Source organism: Lineus longissimus, chromosome 18 (assembly GCF_910592395.1).
Source record: "Lineus longissimus chromosome 18, tnLinLong1.2, whole genome shotgun sequence".
Taxonomy (NCBI): Eukaryota; Metazoa; Nemertea; class Pilidiophora; order Heteronemertea; family Lineidae; genus Lineus; species Lineus longissimus.
Window position 1 is genome coordinate 9539223 of NC_088325.1, and position 17939 is coordinate 9557161.

The 17939-nt window shown below is 40.7% G+C and overlaps 1 protein-coding gene across 4 annotated transcripts in view; it reads right to left on the minus strand.

Moving 5' to 3' along the window:
• Window positions 1-17939, minus strand: part of LOC135502324 (ankyrin repeat and death domain-containing protein 1B-like) — an 89395-nt gene that overhangs the window by 58429 nt on the left and 13027 nt on the right. For all 4 annotated transcript variants that reach the window (XM_064795061.1, XM_064795063.1, XM_064795062.1 and 1 more), the window contains exon 4: window positions 7486-7705. In XM_064795061.1, the coding sequence (XP_064651131.1) occupies window positions 7486-7705 (220 nt within the window). The remainder of the gene's footprint in view (window positions 1-7485; window positions 7706-17939) is intronic.

The window sequence follows — 17939 nt, forward strand, 5'->3', positions numbered from 1 at the left end:
ATCTCAAGCGTGCAATATTACGTGAGCACTACCCAATGCATTCAATAGATAATGTAGTAAGTAATTGTCTGGGGTAAAGTATTTCACTGCCCTAGATGCAGGACAAGCGTACTGCCAACTGCCAGTATCCGAGAGTAGTTCTAAGTTGCTGTGTTTCAATACTCCATTCGGGAGATATCTATTCAAATGCCCTTGGGATCAAATCTGCTACGAAAGTCTGGCAGAGGATCGCATCTCAAATCTTTGATAATCTTGAAGGAGCCGAGTTGATTATGGACGATATTTTGATTTGGGGAAAAACCCTAAAGGAGCATAACGAGCGCTTAAATAGAGTGCTGAAGCGTGTGCGAGAAAATCACTTGACATTAAACCGTGATAAATGCCAAGTTGGAGTCGATTCGGTGACCTACATGGCCCACACCCTCACACGTGATGGATTGCGTGTAACTGATGCAATGCACGGGACTGTGGTAAAAATGGCCGACCCCACAGACAAGACTGAACTTAACCGCTTTCTCTGGATGGTGAACTATGTTGGAAAGTTCATTCCCAATCTGTCCGAGTGCAGTGAACTGTAACGTGAATTCTTGAAGAATGATATGGCATGGCACTGGGATCATCGCCACCAAGCTTGTGTCCGTAACTTGAAAAATGCATTAACTGATGCTCCCATGCTGATTTACTTTGATCCTGAGAAGAATGTGACATTGTCCGTCGATGCGTCACTTCAGAGCTTAGGTGCATGTGTGCTTCAGAATGGAAAGCCAGTGGCCTATGCCTCCTGTGCGCTGAACTCAGCAGAGCGCAACTATGCAAACATTGAGTGGGAGATGCTGGCAATCTCCTGGGCTGTCATAAATGTCACGATTATAGCCATGGCAATCCAAATGCCGTAGTAGAAAGTGATCATAAGTCTCTTGAGTCACTTTGGAGAAAACCTGCGGCTCAAGCACCACCTAGGATGCAACGTTGGCTTATCAGATTTCAGAAATATGATATCATTGTGAAACATGTTCCTGGAAAGGACCTGCATATTGCTGATGTGCTTAGTCGTGCTGTGGTTGGTCCACCTGAGTATTGTGAGGAAGATGACTGTGAAGTCAATGTGATTCGAAATTTGCCAGTTAGTCAGTGAAGTTTAGCTGAAGTCAGCTAAGTAAGTTTCAAGCTGAAACTGCTAAAGCTGAAACGTTGATCAAACTCATGCACTATGTTAGGAATGGTTGGCCTGAGTGTCGTGATGAAATTGTCCAGGACGGACATTTTCTAAAAATCGCCCCCAGTATACTAGGTTACTGTTTGAACAGTTTGCACGAGACTTCCACTTTGTTCATGAAACATCGTCGCCATTGTATCCACGAAGCAATGGGATGGCGAAACGGGCAGTCCAGACTCTCAAAAGGTTGCTGAGAAAGTGTCGTAGGCAGGGATAGGACCCCTACCTAGCCATCGTAGAGTGGAGAATTACTCCATTGGAGGGACTTGGCGGCTCTCCAGTGCAAGTTCTCATGGGGCGAAGGACCCGTACCCTGTTACCTTTCGCTGATAAGTTGCTGAAACCTGAGACTGTATTAGATGGTGTGAAAGAAAAACTCGAGGAGGCTCAGCTGAAGCAGAAATATTGCTATGATAGGGGCACCCAGCCCTTGGTGCCATTGAAACCTGGAGACACGGTGCGCCGGCCTTCATAATGGTAGAACCCGGCAGCCAGCTGTTGTAAAACAACAACTTAGTCAACTCCGTTCCTATATGGTTGAAGACAATGGCAGGCTGTACAAAAGGAACAGGCAAGTTCTGATGAAAATTCAGAACCAGCCCCAACTCAGGACACTCCTGCGTTTGATATGTCAACTCCTGAACAACCACCAAGAATGCAAAACCCTGAACCTGTGCAGACTCCACCACCAGTGAACAAAAGCAGAGTTAGTGAAAGGATGATTGTACTGCCAAGTTGATTCAAAGACTTTGAGATGGGCAATAGAAAGTAAAGGACTGTGTCAATTTGACATGTTGGACTCAATCGGTTTTGCTTCATGCATTAATATTCCTATAGACTGTGCATAGATTTACGGTGTGTTGTGTTGAGTGTTGAGTGACCCTTTTTAGTGTGTATGGCTACAATTTTAACCAAACTATAAAGTTCAAACATGTAATTAAGTTTAGTGAAATGATAGTGTGAATTCAAGGATGTTTTTTTGGCGTTCTAAACCTCAGGAATATATCATAATTTTTAGCCAGTGTGGACATTGCTATTTTAGGACAATAGCTGACTCAGAGTGTAACCTATCAAGAACTCTGAACAGTAGATTGATCAGTCAGGTTGATTGCTTGAAGGGGGAGATGTGACAGTATCCCTTTAAAGTTTGATGATGTATGTGCTGCCACCTGGCAATAGTAATTGAGGTTGATTTTCATGTAGTGTGATACAATATAAGTACTAGAAGTACCATGACATATGACTTGTCGTTTCTGTTACATACAAGGTGCACGCGTTGTGTCAGTGCGCACACAGGACACTGTTGAATAAAGTAATCTCAGTGCAGTGTATGGGAGGCTATTTTGAAGGGTAAATCATTCAACGCGTAAAACTAAGCCATTTGGGCCGGTTTGGCTTGGGTCAGTTTGACCCATTGGCTTTGCAGGGTTTCGAACAATACATCGTTTATTTGAAACCTGGGAATGCGTGGGAGTTGGTTCTTGACCCGGGGTTATCTAAATCCTTTTGTGGAAGCTAGACTTTCACGTGGGTTAAGCCTGCACCACACGGTGAAAATTTGCGTGATGCAAGTGACACGCGTGCATGTTGCGACAGGCAAATTCTCACTGTGTGGGGTCGTTTTTTGCTGCGTATCTTCCCTCGCGAGTCGAGACGCAGCCGATCTAGCATGTTTGATATTTTCTCGACACGCGAGGAAGTTAATCACCGTGTAGGGGCTACCTGCAGCAATGTTGCGCGAGTTCGACGAATCACAACAAGCAGATCGGTCACATGATTTATAGGTCAGTCACATGATACCAAAATGGCAGCGCCCGGGAACTGTCAAATCTGCGTCGCATTACTGTATCCTGCCTTTGTATCTACGGCCCCACCATCTCGAGCAATTCCTGAAATTCCTCGACCCGCACTCTGTGGAACTGGCGATACTTCATGGGGTCCTCCCGCAATTCAGCAATTAGATTTGCATAGGCCCCCTTATCCTCTCTTCTCTGAATCCATGGCCTTGTCCAAAGACTACATTCCACGCGGCGCCGCCTCCGCCGCCGCCTCCGACGGAGTAACAGCAGGAGGATAAGGGCAATTTGGTCTTCTTGGTCCATAATACTTCTCATAGGATTTGACAGTTCCCGGAAGCTGCCATTTTGGTATCATGTGACTGACCTATAAATCATGTGACCGATCTGCTTGTTGTGATTCGTCGAACTCGCGCAACATTGCTGCAGGTAGCCCCCACACGGTGATTAACTTCCTCGCGTGTCGAGAAAATATCAAACATGCTAGATCGGCTGCGTCTTGACACGCGAGGAAGATACGCAGCAAAAAACGACCCCACACAGTGAGAATTTGCCTGTCGCAACGTGCACGCGTGTCACTTGCATCACGCAAATTTCACCGTGTGGTGCGGGCTTAGGGGCTGGGGATTCTTTCCTTCACGTTTTTAGCTAGTATATAAACATAAAGTTGAATCTATAAAAAGTGCCCAAATGGGAGCTAAATTTGAATGTTAATCCCATCCCTGCTGTCGGTTATACAATGTGGTATCAAGTAGACACGTTTTGGATATTTCAAATGTATAAGGAATCCCCAGCCTTAGACCCACAATAATCCACGACTGACGGCTATTCCAGGGCAAAGTAGATATACTATAATTATTCTAATGCTTGCCAAAAAAAGAGGAAGAAAACGTTAAGTATTGGGTGAAGGAAGAGAAGGAGGATAAACATAATATCGAAGATTGTTAGTGTAGGGATTCGGACAGTGTCACCAAATCACTGTCCGCTATGGTTACAGAAGCGGCTAGCAGACGACAGCAAATGAATTGAAAGAATAAGGAGATTCAAACGCGAATATTTCCTGTTCTATGGCACTCGACGTGGATTTGCTGGTTGGTGTTTCTAGATGATAGCTCAATCAAACGAATCTGTTGATAGGTTTATATTGACGAAGCTGACCTAAATAAGAAGTGAAATTAGTGTTTTGTAGCCCTACGCCCAATTAAGGGTACACATTGCGCATATATCTACCATATCTGCCTAAGTTGTGATTGTCTTTGCACGTGCTGTGTTGTGTAGCATGTACATCAGACCGGGAGGATGTGATAACAAGAACTTGGCTGAAAGTGTTCAATAAAGTGATTTAAAACGCAAAAATATACGGCATACTGTCCGCTATTGTTACCTCTGCTACACAACACACCCCTTGCAATAATCTCCACAACTGAGGCAATTATGGTAGTAATAAGCGCAGATTGTGCCATTAATTTGGCATAGAGCTACAAAAACATTGATTATCTACTTATTCAGGACAGCTTCATCAATATAAACCTATTAACAGGTGTGCTTTTTGAAAAGAAATGGGGAAAAAACACGCGTTTGAAAATCATAGATTTTTGAGATACTGAATGAAAACTCGAAATCAGGGTTAAAAAGCCCAAGTTAATCTTTACAATTTGTAGTTTTATTGTAGGATGATACAATAAAGGTCATGCCAATGCAGCAAATTGCACATAAAGTGCTCATTTGCGAATATTATTCCTTCTGGATCCAGTATTTTGTTCAGAGTTTCAAGATAACTAGATGACATTGACTATTTTCATTACAGGAATACAACCTAGTGTCAAAAACTCGAAACTAATATTGTTTCTGTAAAGCCCTTCTCCAGCCTTGTTTAGAAATGATTTCTATTCGACAACATGCCCAGCAATAGCAGGCCTGGCGTTCCACTGCTAAGTTTCAAATGGAAGAGCCCACTATATCCGATTGTTCGATATCAGAGCGTTGTGAATTAAAGGTCAATCATTAGTCCTGAACAATGCATGACAGTCACTGAAATATACAGTTAAGATAAAATAGATATGTGAATTAAGCAAAAAAAAACATCACAAATGGTTTTCATTGAAGTGTACTTCAGAAATTGCTAAATTCAAACAGGTGATTGTTTCTTTCAGACAGCTTAGGACCTTTGAAAGACCCCTCATAGTCAGCAATGCAGTCAGTCAGGGTCTTTATGGCCAACTCAGCTCATACATGAAGGATTGGGGGTCTTTAGAAAAGGTTATGGAAGAGATTTTAAAAATAACATAAAATCCTTAGCTAAAATGTGCATTTCTCATGACTATCGAACACATTCTTGATTTTTGAAAAGGCAGCTCATATGAAAACTAAGGGTCATCACACTAAATTGAGTCATCAGGATAAACTAGGGTATGTCAAACCTAACCCAGGTCTTAAGTCAATGGACAAGAAAGGTGCATTTGAGACTGAAGAATTAGTTAACATTAGAAAAGTTGAAGATATCAAAGTAGTAAAATAATTTGGTACGCCTGTTGTCACCATTCTTTTAAACATTGACAAACAAGCAAAACAGATTTTGGAGTGCAGAGACAAAGTGGAAGAGGTCCTATTCAAACTCAATGATTACCATCACAAAATTAGTATCTCGGTTTTTGCTAAATTTACTAGGTCTGGTGAAAGTTTCACCCGGACTACGTTCATAGTGCATAGCTCAACACATCCCATTTGGTCTCCAATGGAAAGCATAATTTCAAGGAATCAGGCAATTTATGCCATAACCAATCAGTTAAATTGCATTAAGGCCGAGATTGAGGAAAGATATTTTAAAGAAAGTTTGTCTTTAAATGTGATAGAGTCTTGTGACCTTACAATCTGTTCATACAAAAAGTGTAAAGGCGGTCATAACACTCAACTATGATACAAAAGCTGTCATCGATATTCAGTCAAATGATAATAAATGTTTTCTATGGAGTATTTTGCTGCTTGATATTACAAAGTCACAACTGATACTCTAGCTAGTATAGATAACGGTAGTCTTAAAATTAGCTCCTTTCTTTTATGTATTCAAAAGGATATCCCCAAGATGGAGAAAGACAACAATCTTAAGATTAATGTTAAGTTACAGAATGAATCAGCTAAAACCATATATTATGCACAACTAGAACCACTCTACATGTCAAAGAACTATGATCGATGATGATGTCATCGATCTGATGTCATCGATATGCTTTACTTCAAGGACTATTTCATGTACATAAGAGATATCAATTTGTTCTACAAGACAACCAGGAATACCGTATTACGGAATACCGTATTAAGTGGGTGGGTAGTAATACGAAAATTAGAAATAATTGCTCACACATGACAGTGTTTAAAAATAGAATCTGCTTCGATTAGTTTCCTTTTGTACTTCTCAATAACAAGGTTTGACGTAACAGCCAGCAAAGCCAGAAACAGTGATGTAAGAGCTGGCAATGACCCTTATTCACGTATTGATAAGGTTTTTGGCAGAGGAAATTCAATAGGTTTCCTTATTATTTGCACCAAAAAAGTTCCTTTGTTTCTCATTGTTAGGAAGATTTGTGAACCTGAAAGACTGTTTTATCCCTTCAACATTGTTTACTGACCCCAAATTGATACTTGATATAAGTTATCAAAGAACACTTTACATTTTATTTCATGACTTGGGTTTCAGACTTCTAAAAATTCACCCAGTATATACTGTATACGTATCTCTTCACCTTAATCGTCAAGCAAGTTAGGGGTTTCTTGGACAAGGCATGTTAATTTATGTTTGTGAAGTACATGTTATTCTTCTGCACTTCAGGTGAAGTATATCATCTTTGGCCTGCCAAATGGCGTTCCTCCTCAGAGTTAAAGAGCCGAACACAAGGAGATTATCCCAGCAGCTGGCTGGGATAATTGGGTTGGCTCAATGCTCACATGTGCTCTCTCTCAAAACTTCCCTATTTCCCTACTCCCAAAATAAATTATGCATCACTGTGCGTGCATGTAAAGCAATGCTTCTATCGTTACCAAGACCAAGTTGGTGGGTGGAGTTATGTGTGTTGCTTTAGTGATATATATGTAAATCAATCTCTGCGCGCTCTATTGGAATATTTGGCACTTAGCACTCCTCATGACCATCACACTCAGGCAGTTTTGGCCAAAAACAGATGTGCTTATAATGTCTTCTGGTGATGAAGTTTCGCACTTACTGTTTAAATTGTTCTTCTGTAAGGGGAGAGCATTAACGCCATTTAGTTACCCTAACCATTACATTCCTTCAAAAACTGCGACCGCCGGGTAGGGGTTGAAAAGTGGCAATTTCATTTAAAAATTGAGGAAATCCCGGCTACAAGTTCCTTTGAAATAATCTGTCTTTGGTTTTGTGCATATCCCCTAGTAAGAGAGATCACGAAAAATACACAATACCTTTGAAGAAAAAACCCCAAAAAACAACAAGATGCTTACCATCATTATCAGCAGTGTTTGATCTGTTAAAAATGTCATCTATCGTCCTGGAAATCGTCTTCTCCCCAATAACGTTTTCAGCTGTACAATTAATACTGTGCTTTCTCCGCTCGTTGTCCACGTGTACGATTACGGTGCTTCTAGTCCGTTTTTGACCATCCTTAGTCCCTGTGCAGCCAACATCTGTAACAGTAACCGTCGCTTTGCCTTTGAAGGGTTGCTGGAAAATAGGTTTAGTCATGGTAAAAGCCAAAGTGTCTATCTCATCTATATCACTTACCCTAAAGTGGAACCTCCCTTTAGCAGGCACCACTCTATGTTAAGGACACCCTCTTTATTTAGAGATTCTGCATTTGTACCAAATTGGCCGATTCCATTTAAATTGACCTCATTGGCAAGAAAAAAGGGCACCTCCCGATTAGCAACAGCATTTGTTTGTCACAAGGGCGGCCTTTAAGCTGACGGGTCAAATAAATGCATTTGGATCTTCTGCTGAATATTCCCATTACCCCGAGTGCACAATCAAAAGCGAGGCATTATCTATCTGCAAACACCCTAGGGTGAACATCAAGTGAGAGCGTCCAGATATCAGTAGGGTAGGGTAAATAACTTTTTTTTTTCGAAACAGGTTTTTTCTGAGGCGAAATTTATTGCTGAGTAAGAATCCGTTAAATTTTTTTACATCTTATGATTTTTTGGGTCAGTACAGAGGCCATTTTTGAAAATAACGGCCAAATTCACATTTTTTTAAATCATAATTTGCTCTTGTATATAGATATCCCCTTTAACCTGTTTTTTGGGGGGCTACTTGCTTCACTGAAGCAGTTGAACAGGTCATAACAGTAATGCACAGTATCTAAAAGTCAATGAAATTTTAGGAGGTTCACTAAAAGTATCTATTTTACAGCTTGGATGCAAAAAAAACCGAACGGCTGACATGGCTGAAGAAATCCACTCTTTTTGTACAGTTCATAAAATTATCAAGTCAAACTATTTTTAACAAGTGAAAATTGATTTAAGCAGCGCATCAACGCCATCTCGTAGTTCATTTTCAGGACGAATCGCATTCCGGATTGATGTTTTGAGTTCTTCTTTCGTAAAGTTCTCGAATTTGAATTTCCCGTCCAACCTTTTCACACGCCGCTTCTGACGAATGTCTGGAGCTATTGTTGCTCGTAAGTAGGAAACTTCTAGCAGTAACTGTTTTTCATTGAGTTTGTCCAATGAATCCAAATCAGCAATGGTCATTGGACCACCATGTGCCTTACACTTCGCCAAGATGTCCATTGTTTTCTCTCGCTTCTTCTTCTTAAGTTCTTCTCTCTTTTGCAGGGCTAGAACTTTTGATTGTTTTACAGTAGCCAGAAAGTCATTCTCCATTTTTTGCACCATTTTCACCTCATCAGAAGTTCTAGCCCACTTCCATTCCATTTTCCTCTCGTCTACACTCTTGTCTTGGAAGTTTGAGTCCATGAGATAGGCATTTGTTGCCACTATGTTCTTCTGTGATATTCTTTGTACCGACGTAGTTCCTCCACACACCCTCAATCGATTGTCCAACTTTGCGAATTCACTTTCACAGCCTAGGTTTGTTAGAGGGGCGTGAACCATTTTTGCGGCTGTTGCATCATCGTCTGGTTCACCCTGCTGCTTGAAGAACTTCATGGCCCCCAATTGTCTTTCCAAAGTATCCAAGATCTCATCGATCACAGCACCTACCAAACGACCTTTACCAGTGTTTAGGTCACAATAATCTTTCTTCTGTTGTAGTTCTTCAGTTTTCTGCTTGAAGAAGTCCCTTACCCCATGCCATCCTCCAGAATACTCAGCGGCTTTGTGATCAATTCCCAACAGCCTCATAATTGGAAAAATGACCAGCTCTCCAATTTCATTGTAAACCTCTGAGCACAGTAGGAACCACTCGTTCTGAATGTATGTACTCACAGCCAACACAAGTTTGTTTGCGTTGATATCCACCACTGAATCAAAAAAGTCAATTACGGATTGCCTCCTTGCCATGAACTCCTTGGCAATCTCCGCAATGCGTCCAAAACGATTAGCCGTGAATCCTTTGAACCCAGCATTTTCAATTCCATTTACTTCCATCCAAGACTTGTATTCATTGAACAGTGACAAGGAATGACTCGCATGGCTCGGTGACAATAACTTGGATATCGCAATTTGTGCTAGAGTATGAACTGAGGTAGATGGTGATAGAAATGCCTTCTGACCCGCAGATACATCCAAGAGCTTCTGTACACCTATCTTACTTTCTGTGTCCTGAAACACTTTGTCAACCGCATGATCAATGCCTAGGATAATATGAGCACAGCACTTCAAGACTTTCTCTTCTTCTACCCCTAGCCCTTCTAGTAACTTGTCACAATCCCCAGCTCTATCTGTCATCCAAAAATCCACTGCTGATTTCAGTTCTTCAACCTCCACACCTGCCAGAACAGCCAAGCATTTCAGCTTCAACTCATAACCAGCTGCACCATCTTCCCCGCTGTGGCTCACGTTTTCCAGATATCCTGTAGTAAGTGTCTTCCTCTCAATGTTGGGACCAGAGACTGTAATGTGATCTGCCTTTACATCGTACAATCTATGCCCTGCGGCTTTTGTCGTGTCATCCAGTCCAACGGTAACAACATCGTCATCACCCTTATTCACAAGATAATCAGCAGCCATTTTTAGGTTAAGATATGCAGCATCTTCAAGATACTTATTGATGCAACGATTAGATGGGAAAACATTTGATAGATCTCTAGCAGAACGTCGCTGCTTCTCATCTCTATCTGTCCCACGCACGTCGTCATCATCAATCAACTCGGACTCACTTTCGGAATCAGACAGGTCTGCTGACTTCAACCAGTTCTGACCAAAGATAATGTTTGCAGTTTTGATGATTATACCAATGACGTCCTCGCGACTAACCTTGTGATCAGCAAGGCACTGGACTGTACACCTGATTATTTTCTCGTCAATACACTTCCTGCTGATTCGTACTGGAATCTCTGGAAAAACACGGTTCTGATGCTTCGGTATCGCTGATGTGGAAGCTCCTCTAGAACGTGTAACAGGCCTTGCTGAATGTTGATGCACTGTCTTGACTTTGTCTTCACATAGTGCATCAAAATCAGGATCAACGTCACTGTCAGTGTCCTTTAATGTCAAACTGAATTGTAGTTTTCGAGAAAGTTCTTCTTCTTCCTTATGCTGCTGCATGTCAGTTCGCTTTCTCTCCTCTGCTGCTGTCCTGTCCTTATTCCGATTCCTTTGTTTTTCCCACGCACGGGAGGTTGTGGATACGTTACAAGTTGCAGTGTAAGATCCATGGCAATTATCTGAATAGAATTGTTCATCCTCGGTTGTCATCTTTACCCCATAGGTCGATTCCATTTTGTTCTGATACACTTTATCTTTCGTTCGTTTGTCATACGCATTAGCAGTCATTCTGTCATTGAAATCATCAACCTTTTTATTCCAGTTCTCAGTCTTGTTGTAGTTCACGTTTCTGTACTTCTTCAAGAGAACCTGGAAATCACCGTAGTCCTCCTTTATCTTCTTAGCCACATTCTTTTCAGAGAGTGGATACACATTTTTCGAGATCCAGTCGTCAATCAGCTCTCTGGCGACCTTGTTGCTTGCATCTACTTGTGAAATCACAGTGCGACCAGATTTCACAGTGCACAAATACAACATTCTTCCAATGACATGCTGTCCATTCTGTAGCCTTGATTTACTGTGAAATTCATCGATCTCCCTGTATTCGGTCCCTTTCAGTTCATGAGCGATTGAATCTTTTCGTGTTCTTAACGCTTTCGATTTGGCTGCCATGGTGGTCTACTTCTGAAAAACAGATATATTTCTAGCTATTCTAATGCGGTGATCATTCGAGGAAATTATATGGGCCTATAGTAATCAGCGATGTTCTAACGGGGCAGGAATAGAAACATCACGCACATGGCACTGCGTTGTAACAATGCATCACTGACAATGACGGTTAATTCATTTGCAGTAGTTTTTGGATGACGCCTAAGGAACACCTCTCCTTCAGAGCTTAATAATATGGCATGAAAATCGGCACTGCTCTATCAGCTGAAACGTGAAAATTCTGTTCACTTACTTGAAGAGCTTTTACAAATTCCAATCACAATATAGGTAGAAAGTTGTGGAAATGTGTAATTACGCTTTTCATCTACCATGCAGGATTCATTGAATCTATGTTGGGTTAATGCTGGAGTAGAATCAGTTCCCAAAGCCCCAATGGTCTCACTGTTATTTTATCAATTTTTTTCTGAGATCTATTTACAGCTAGCAATGAAGATTAATTTGCATAATAGATGGAGACATATTCAAATTGTCACCACTGAATACACACCACTATTTTTTCTCATATCAAAGCCAACGCATGTGTGAACTTTGAGAACGGGACCAGTTGGTGAGTTGGGATCTGAGAGGCTGCCTAGCCTAGTATTAACTCAATAACTGCGACTTGGGGCAGGGTGTCCTACGTCTACTAGTAGGCCCTAAGTAATTAAGAAGCATTAGTTTTTTGCTTGCAAAATACCCTGCAATGGATATACGTTCATCATGTATGACAAATATGGCTATTTCCATTAAAAAAAAAGTTTTTTCTGTCAAAATTATAATGAAATCGACCAAACACACAGTTTCTACCAAAAGCATCCATTCAATCATGCTTTCTAGGCCAAAATTGGATTCCTTCACCCCAAAAACATAGGAATAGATATACAACATGCCATACTTTTACATTAATTTATGAAACGCAATAATAAGTCAGCAATTTGGACGCCATTTTTCAAAAATGGCGGCTGTACTGACCCAGAACGTAATTTCAGGTAAAAATGCTTTTCAGATTCAGAATCAGCACTAAATTTTGCCTTAAGAACAACTTGTTGACAAGCGATTATTTAAAAAAAGTATGTATTTACCCTACCCTAATATCAGTACATAAACATCTTCGGACGAAGAAGCCTGAACACAATTCAACCATTTTGCACTACCATTTTTTAATTGAAAGTCTCAGCGATACAGTGCGGAGGCCAGTAATTGAATCGAGTTCATACTGTTTCGCATAATATGTTATACGCTCTAACTCGATGTTCACCCTAGGGTGTTTGCAGATAGATAATGTCTCGCTTTCGATTCATGCACTGGGGGTAATGGGTATATTCAGTAGAAGATATATATGCACAACACGAACATTCCCGAAAGCTCGGCTTCGGCCTTACTCAGGATGTATATTGACCCGTCTCTTCTAAAGGGGATTTCGCACGACCAACGTTTCCGCCAACATTTTACATTTTCTCGGGCAGTGAAAATGAACCTTCTGGTTTCCTGTTTGTATGTCGAGATCAGCAGGACAATCGCTAGACTCGGCCTTATGAACAAGTGTACAATAAGGCCTGCAATAGGGTTTCATTCAGAAACTTGCGTAGGACACATCAATGGCTGTAATACGGACTGGGGCGCGGTAAGGGCATTGTACTGCTTGCACGAAGTTTGCTTTAATAGAGAGGTTCGGTTTTATGATAGTAATCTATTTAACAAAATATTAGTTTTTAAGTGTCAGTCCACGAATAGACCATGCAAAATCTCCAAAAAGGGACAAGGTGGGGGTCAGCAGAATGACTGAAACTTTTACCATTGGTTAGTCTTAGGACAGAATTATTACTGGTGAAGTACTTTTCAGAAAAAAAATTAGGACAGGAATGCGAGGCGAATACGTTTTTCAGGGATTTTCAGGAGAAATTGCCCTGTTCTGAGGTAGTCTTAAAACTTAAGACGATAAAAGAAAAAAATACTTCAAAGAAGCTTTCTTTTTACCCTCTTAGCTCTCTCATCAGCGGCCATTACTCCAGAAAAACGTTTTCGTATCGAGTGTATAATAAACACAGTGCATGCGCTTTAACCATGACATAAATTGCTTTTATAACAATACCATGTTAACAAGTACCCTTAGCGGTTGATGAAAAACATATTTTAAAGCCAAATCGATAGACGAAAATTGGTCAAAATCTCAAGTGAATTAGGAGGCCGTTTCGACACCAACTTGATTTCGAAGACGGCTCGCTTCAGACTGTCTTAAAATAGGTTTAGCGATTACATCGTCGCGAAAACATGTCATTGCATGTTACATACGTGCAAACCGCTGACAACGACGGTGCCATTTTGTGCAAAATGGTGCATTTTGTAACATCATCAAAATTCCTGTGAAGGAAAAAGAGCATCAAGAGTTATACACGTATTCGTATCTGTCTGAAGTTACAAAAAAATATCAACAATCAACGATGGAATAACTGTCATTTGCAACTCAAAGAACATCCTGACGTCACGCACTTTCAGCTGTTAAGGGTGACCTGACCAAAAATGCTAAACTTCCCTGGGATATTTTTGCCTTTCAGTGTCTATTCATCAAACAATGTTTCTGCTAGAATAAAAGTACAGGTCTTAGACAACATTTCTTGACAGAGGAAATTTTCTTTTGAATTTTTGTTGTTCAAAGTACTATGGCTTATAAAGATAGCTTGCCTAGAGACCCTGCGAAGTATGTCTTACGCTATTTCTTATAACTGAAATGTCACAGGGACCTGGGTGTTCACACTTCAAAGAAAAGAAGACCCCTGGGCGGTCCTATCAGAATTGTGTAGAGCTGTTAAATTTCAGGTGGTTGGGGACGTGGCGAAATTAGGGTTCATCTAATAATCGACAGTCCTTGTCTTAACAAAATATAATGACGTTTGCTGTTTTCAAATAATAATTATTCATTCCTTCGCATTTCATACACAAAATTCATCTTGAAATCAGTTTTCGCTACCCCTCCCCTTCCCACTTTAAAATATGACCTTTTTTATATGACTCTTTCGTCAATAATGTTTCATTAATTATATCTATCAGAATACATAGTAGTCATTTCCATTGTTCCTCTGAGGATTTCACCTGGCCTGCCAAATTATTACATCACAAAATAACATGATATCAGCTGTCATGTAAGGAATATTGTTACATGATATTTTTGTCTATCACCATCAATGCCACTACAGTTAGGCATGTTAGGGGTAGGGGGCGGGGGGGGTCAACACCAGATCCAAGTGTATGCATTCATCAGTCGAAATACAGGGTGGCCCCAATGGAAACCGATTAAAATTCCTTTTGCAGAAAAATGAGGTCAATATTTATCTCGATTCTCTCCTGTATTTTATCCCTAGGTGCAATAAATTCTGAGAAGCATATCAGGGGCGATTTTACAGTTGTTCTAGTTCAACGGTAGCTAAAACTACTGGACAGAATTGATCTCACAAATGTGTCATGTTCAAGTATATTCACTTTTTCCTCAAGTAAGATTTACCATAAATCGTGCAGTCAGATGGTGGTGGAAATATGCTTGCCTTGTTTTCTTGAAACACCCTGCATCGCACCCAGTTGGTGTGGAGTTTCCAGAATCAGACAATTCCTAAACTTTATGGACTCGAGGAATTCGATCTTAAATCGCCAAATATTTTGTTTTCTTTTTGTTCTTGCCAGGTAGTTCTTTCAAACACCCTCCTTGTATTTGTACTTTGAGACTGCAACCGGTAAATTGTGGCCGAGCCAGGCGTTATCATACGGAAACTGGAAAATCTAAGGTTGAAAAAACACATTGGCAACTCTAGGTTTTCCATAAGGGTTTGTAGTGAATGGAACGGATTTCCAAGGACTATTGTAAGTGCTCGATCCATTGCCACATTCAAAGCGAGCCAGGACCGAGAGAGTCTTTTTAGCTCACCTCTTAGCAGAGGTGAGCTTATCCCATACCGTGGCGTCCGTCGTCCGTCGTCGTCGTTGTCGTCGTCGTCGTCGTCGTCGTCGTCGTCCGTCGTCGTCCGTCGTCCGTTAGCAGGGCACGTTTCGTAACTGTTAGAGCTATTGAGTTGAAACTTGGTACACATGTTCCCTTATGTAATGACACCTTGGAGACCAAGTTTCGGTCCGATTCGTTTCATGGTTTGGCCACCAGGGGGCCAAACGTTAAAAGTGAAAATATGCAATATCTCCCTTAATAGTAGTCGGGAAATTTTGAAAAAAATATGGTAGGTACTTCTAGCAAAGATGCATCATATATCCTCCGGGTTTTTGATTTGACCTCCTTTTCAAGGTCAAAGAGGTCAAAGTTTGCTGATTCACTGAACAGTAGCATGTTTCCTATCTATTTTAGCTAGAAGGTTTTAAACCAGTATGGACATGCATCTGGGGATTCTCTATTCCACCCCTAAAATTTCGGCCGTTCGGACATCAAATATGGCCGCCAGGCAGCCATCTTGAAAAATAAACACAGTACTATTACTCCGAAACTAATGATCGGATTGCAACCAAATTTGATCTGGATGTATATCTATGTACTCTCTACTAAATCCTTGATTTTTTATCAAATGTGATAGCCAATATGGGTGCCAGGCGGGCATCTTGAAAAATTCTTAGTTTGGCCACCCGGGGGCCAAATTTAATGTCCAAAGTTAAAATGTTTGATTGCTCGTTTAATAGTGGTCTGATTTTCATAACATTTTTATGGTAGGTACTCCTAGCAAGGATACATCACATATCATACGGGTTTTTGATTTGATCTACTTTTCAAGGTCACAGAGGTCAAATGGTGTAAATTGGCCGTTAGGATGTAACGATGGCACGTTTCTAAACTGCAATGACTATTGATCCCAAATTTGATACACATTTACCCTTTAGTCAGGTGATCTCAGGGACCAAAGTTTGGTCCAATATGATTCACCACTTGACCACCAGGGGGCAAAATCCAAAAACCTTAAAAATGTGATTATTCCTTAACTTCTTGCCCGATTGCCACCAATTTGATATCATATGTACATCTAACCGCCATACAGTATATGTCACACAGGTTTTTAATTTGACCTTCTTGTCAAGGTCACAGAGGTCAAATGGCGTAAATTGGCCGTCAGGCCGTAACTATGGCACGTTTCTTAACTGCAATGACTATTGATCACAAATTAAGTACACATGTACCCCTTGGTCAGGTGATCTCAGGTACTGAAGTTTGGTGCGATCTGATTTGCCGTTTGGCCTCCAGGGAGGGGGCCAAATCCTAAATTCTTCAAAATGCCATTATTCTTAGTAATTACTTGCCCGATTGGCACCAATTTTATATCATAGGTACATCTAATTCTAACAACCATTCAATGTGTCACCCACATGTGGTACCGGTTATATGTTTAGAGGAGAGGATTTTTCAAGGATGCACTCGGATTTTTGTGTACCAAATTTTCTTAGGCCAATAAGACATAGAGTGAGGTCAAATGTTGAGTTAGGCTGAATTGAATTATATTTGAGTTCATCTGAGCTCATTCCCACTGGTACCCAAAGCTGGAATCAACCTGGATTTACTCAGAGTTAATCCTACATTAACCTAAGCATAGGATCCTACGGTTATCTCGGATAACTCAAAGGTTGGAGAAAAAAGGGATTCCCTGACGTACTTTCCCTTTGGATTCACTGAATCCAGTTTCTCACTTCACTGGCACTGCTAGAGACCCTACATCAACATGGCACAGGAAAACGGTAAAAAAACAGCAACAAAACGGTTGCAATAGACTGAGCCGATAATGATATACTCTCCAAAACCATGTGGTCATGGTCCCCCAAGTATGGTACTCCATCAAAATTTCTTCAAATTGGTTATCTGTTAGTCTTACATGTTTATGGACAGTTTCACTGCTGAATGCAGCTCTTCCTGCGTGATTTTCTGCGCTGTCACAGAATAAAAAATGGAATAAAGAACACAGCTGCAGTCATTCTGAACAGAATTCCCTAACCCAAGATTCGACCTCTACTTGGGGTAAACTCCTAATAAGGGATTAACTCACTCTGATGCATTTTCCTATGCTTTGAGGAGACAAAATGTCCCCTTGGTCAAGTTAACTCACCCCCAGTGTAACCTTTTCATGCCAAACACTGGTTAACTCGGAGTAAACTCCAGGTTAACCCCAGGGTAAACTAACTCAGGTACAAAGGTCAAATAAGGGATTAAACTGGATTTAGATTTGAAATTTGGGTATTTCCCGGAGTCAACTCAAGTCAACTCTAACTCAACCCAATATTTGACATCACCCATTGTCACATTTCGATATTTTTTAAATTTCAAACCACACGCTCGAGTATTTTTGTGCACTAATAGGATACTATAAGAGGAATCCAACGTCTATTATAGTCATAGTTGGCTCTAAACTCGATGATGATGATGACGATGATGATGAATTTGTATGTACCATTTGATGCTCACATAAAAGAGCTGTGAAATTTCTAAAAACAATCAGGATATTATGGCTCCATCCCTCAACCTAACCCTGTATATACTGGTAGCTGACATACATAGCGATGGCTTAACAGAAGAGCCTACTTTGGCAATGAGTATTATCTACTAATTA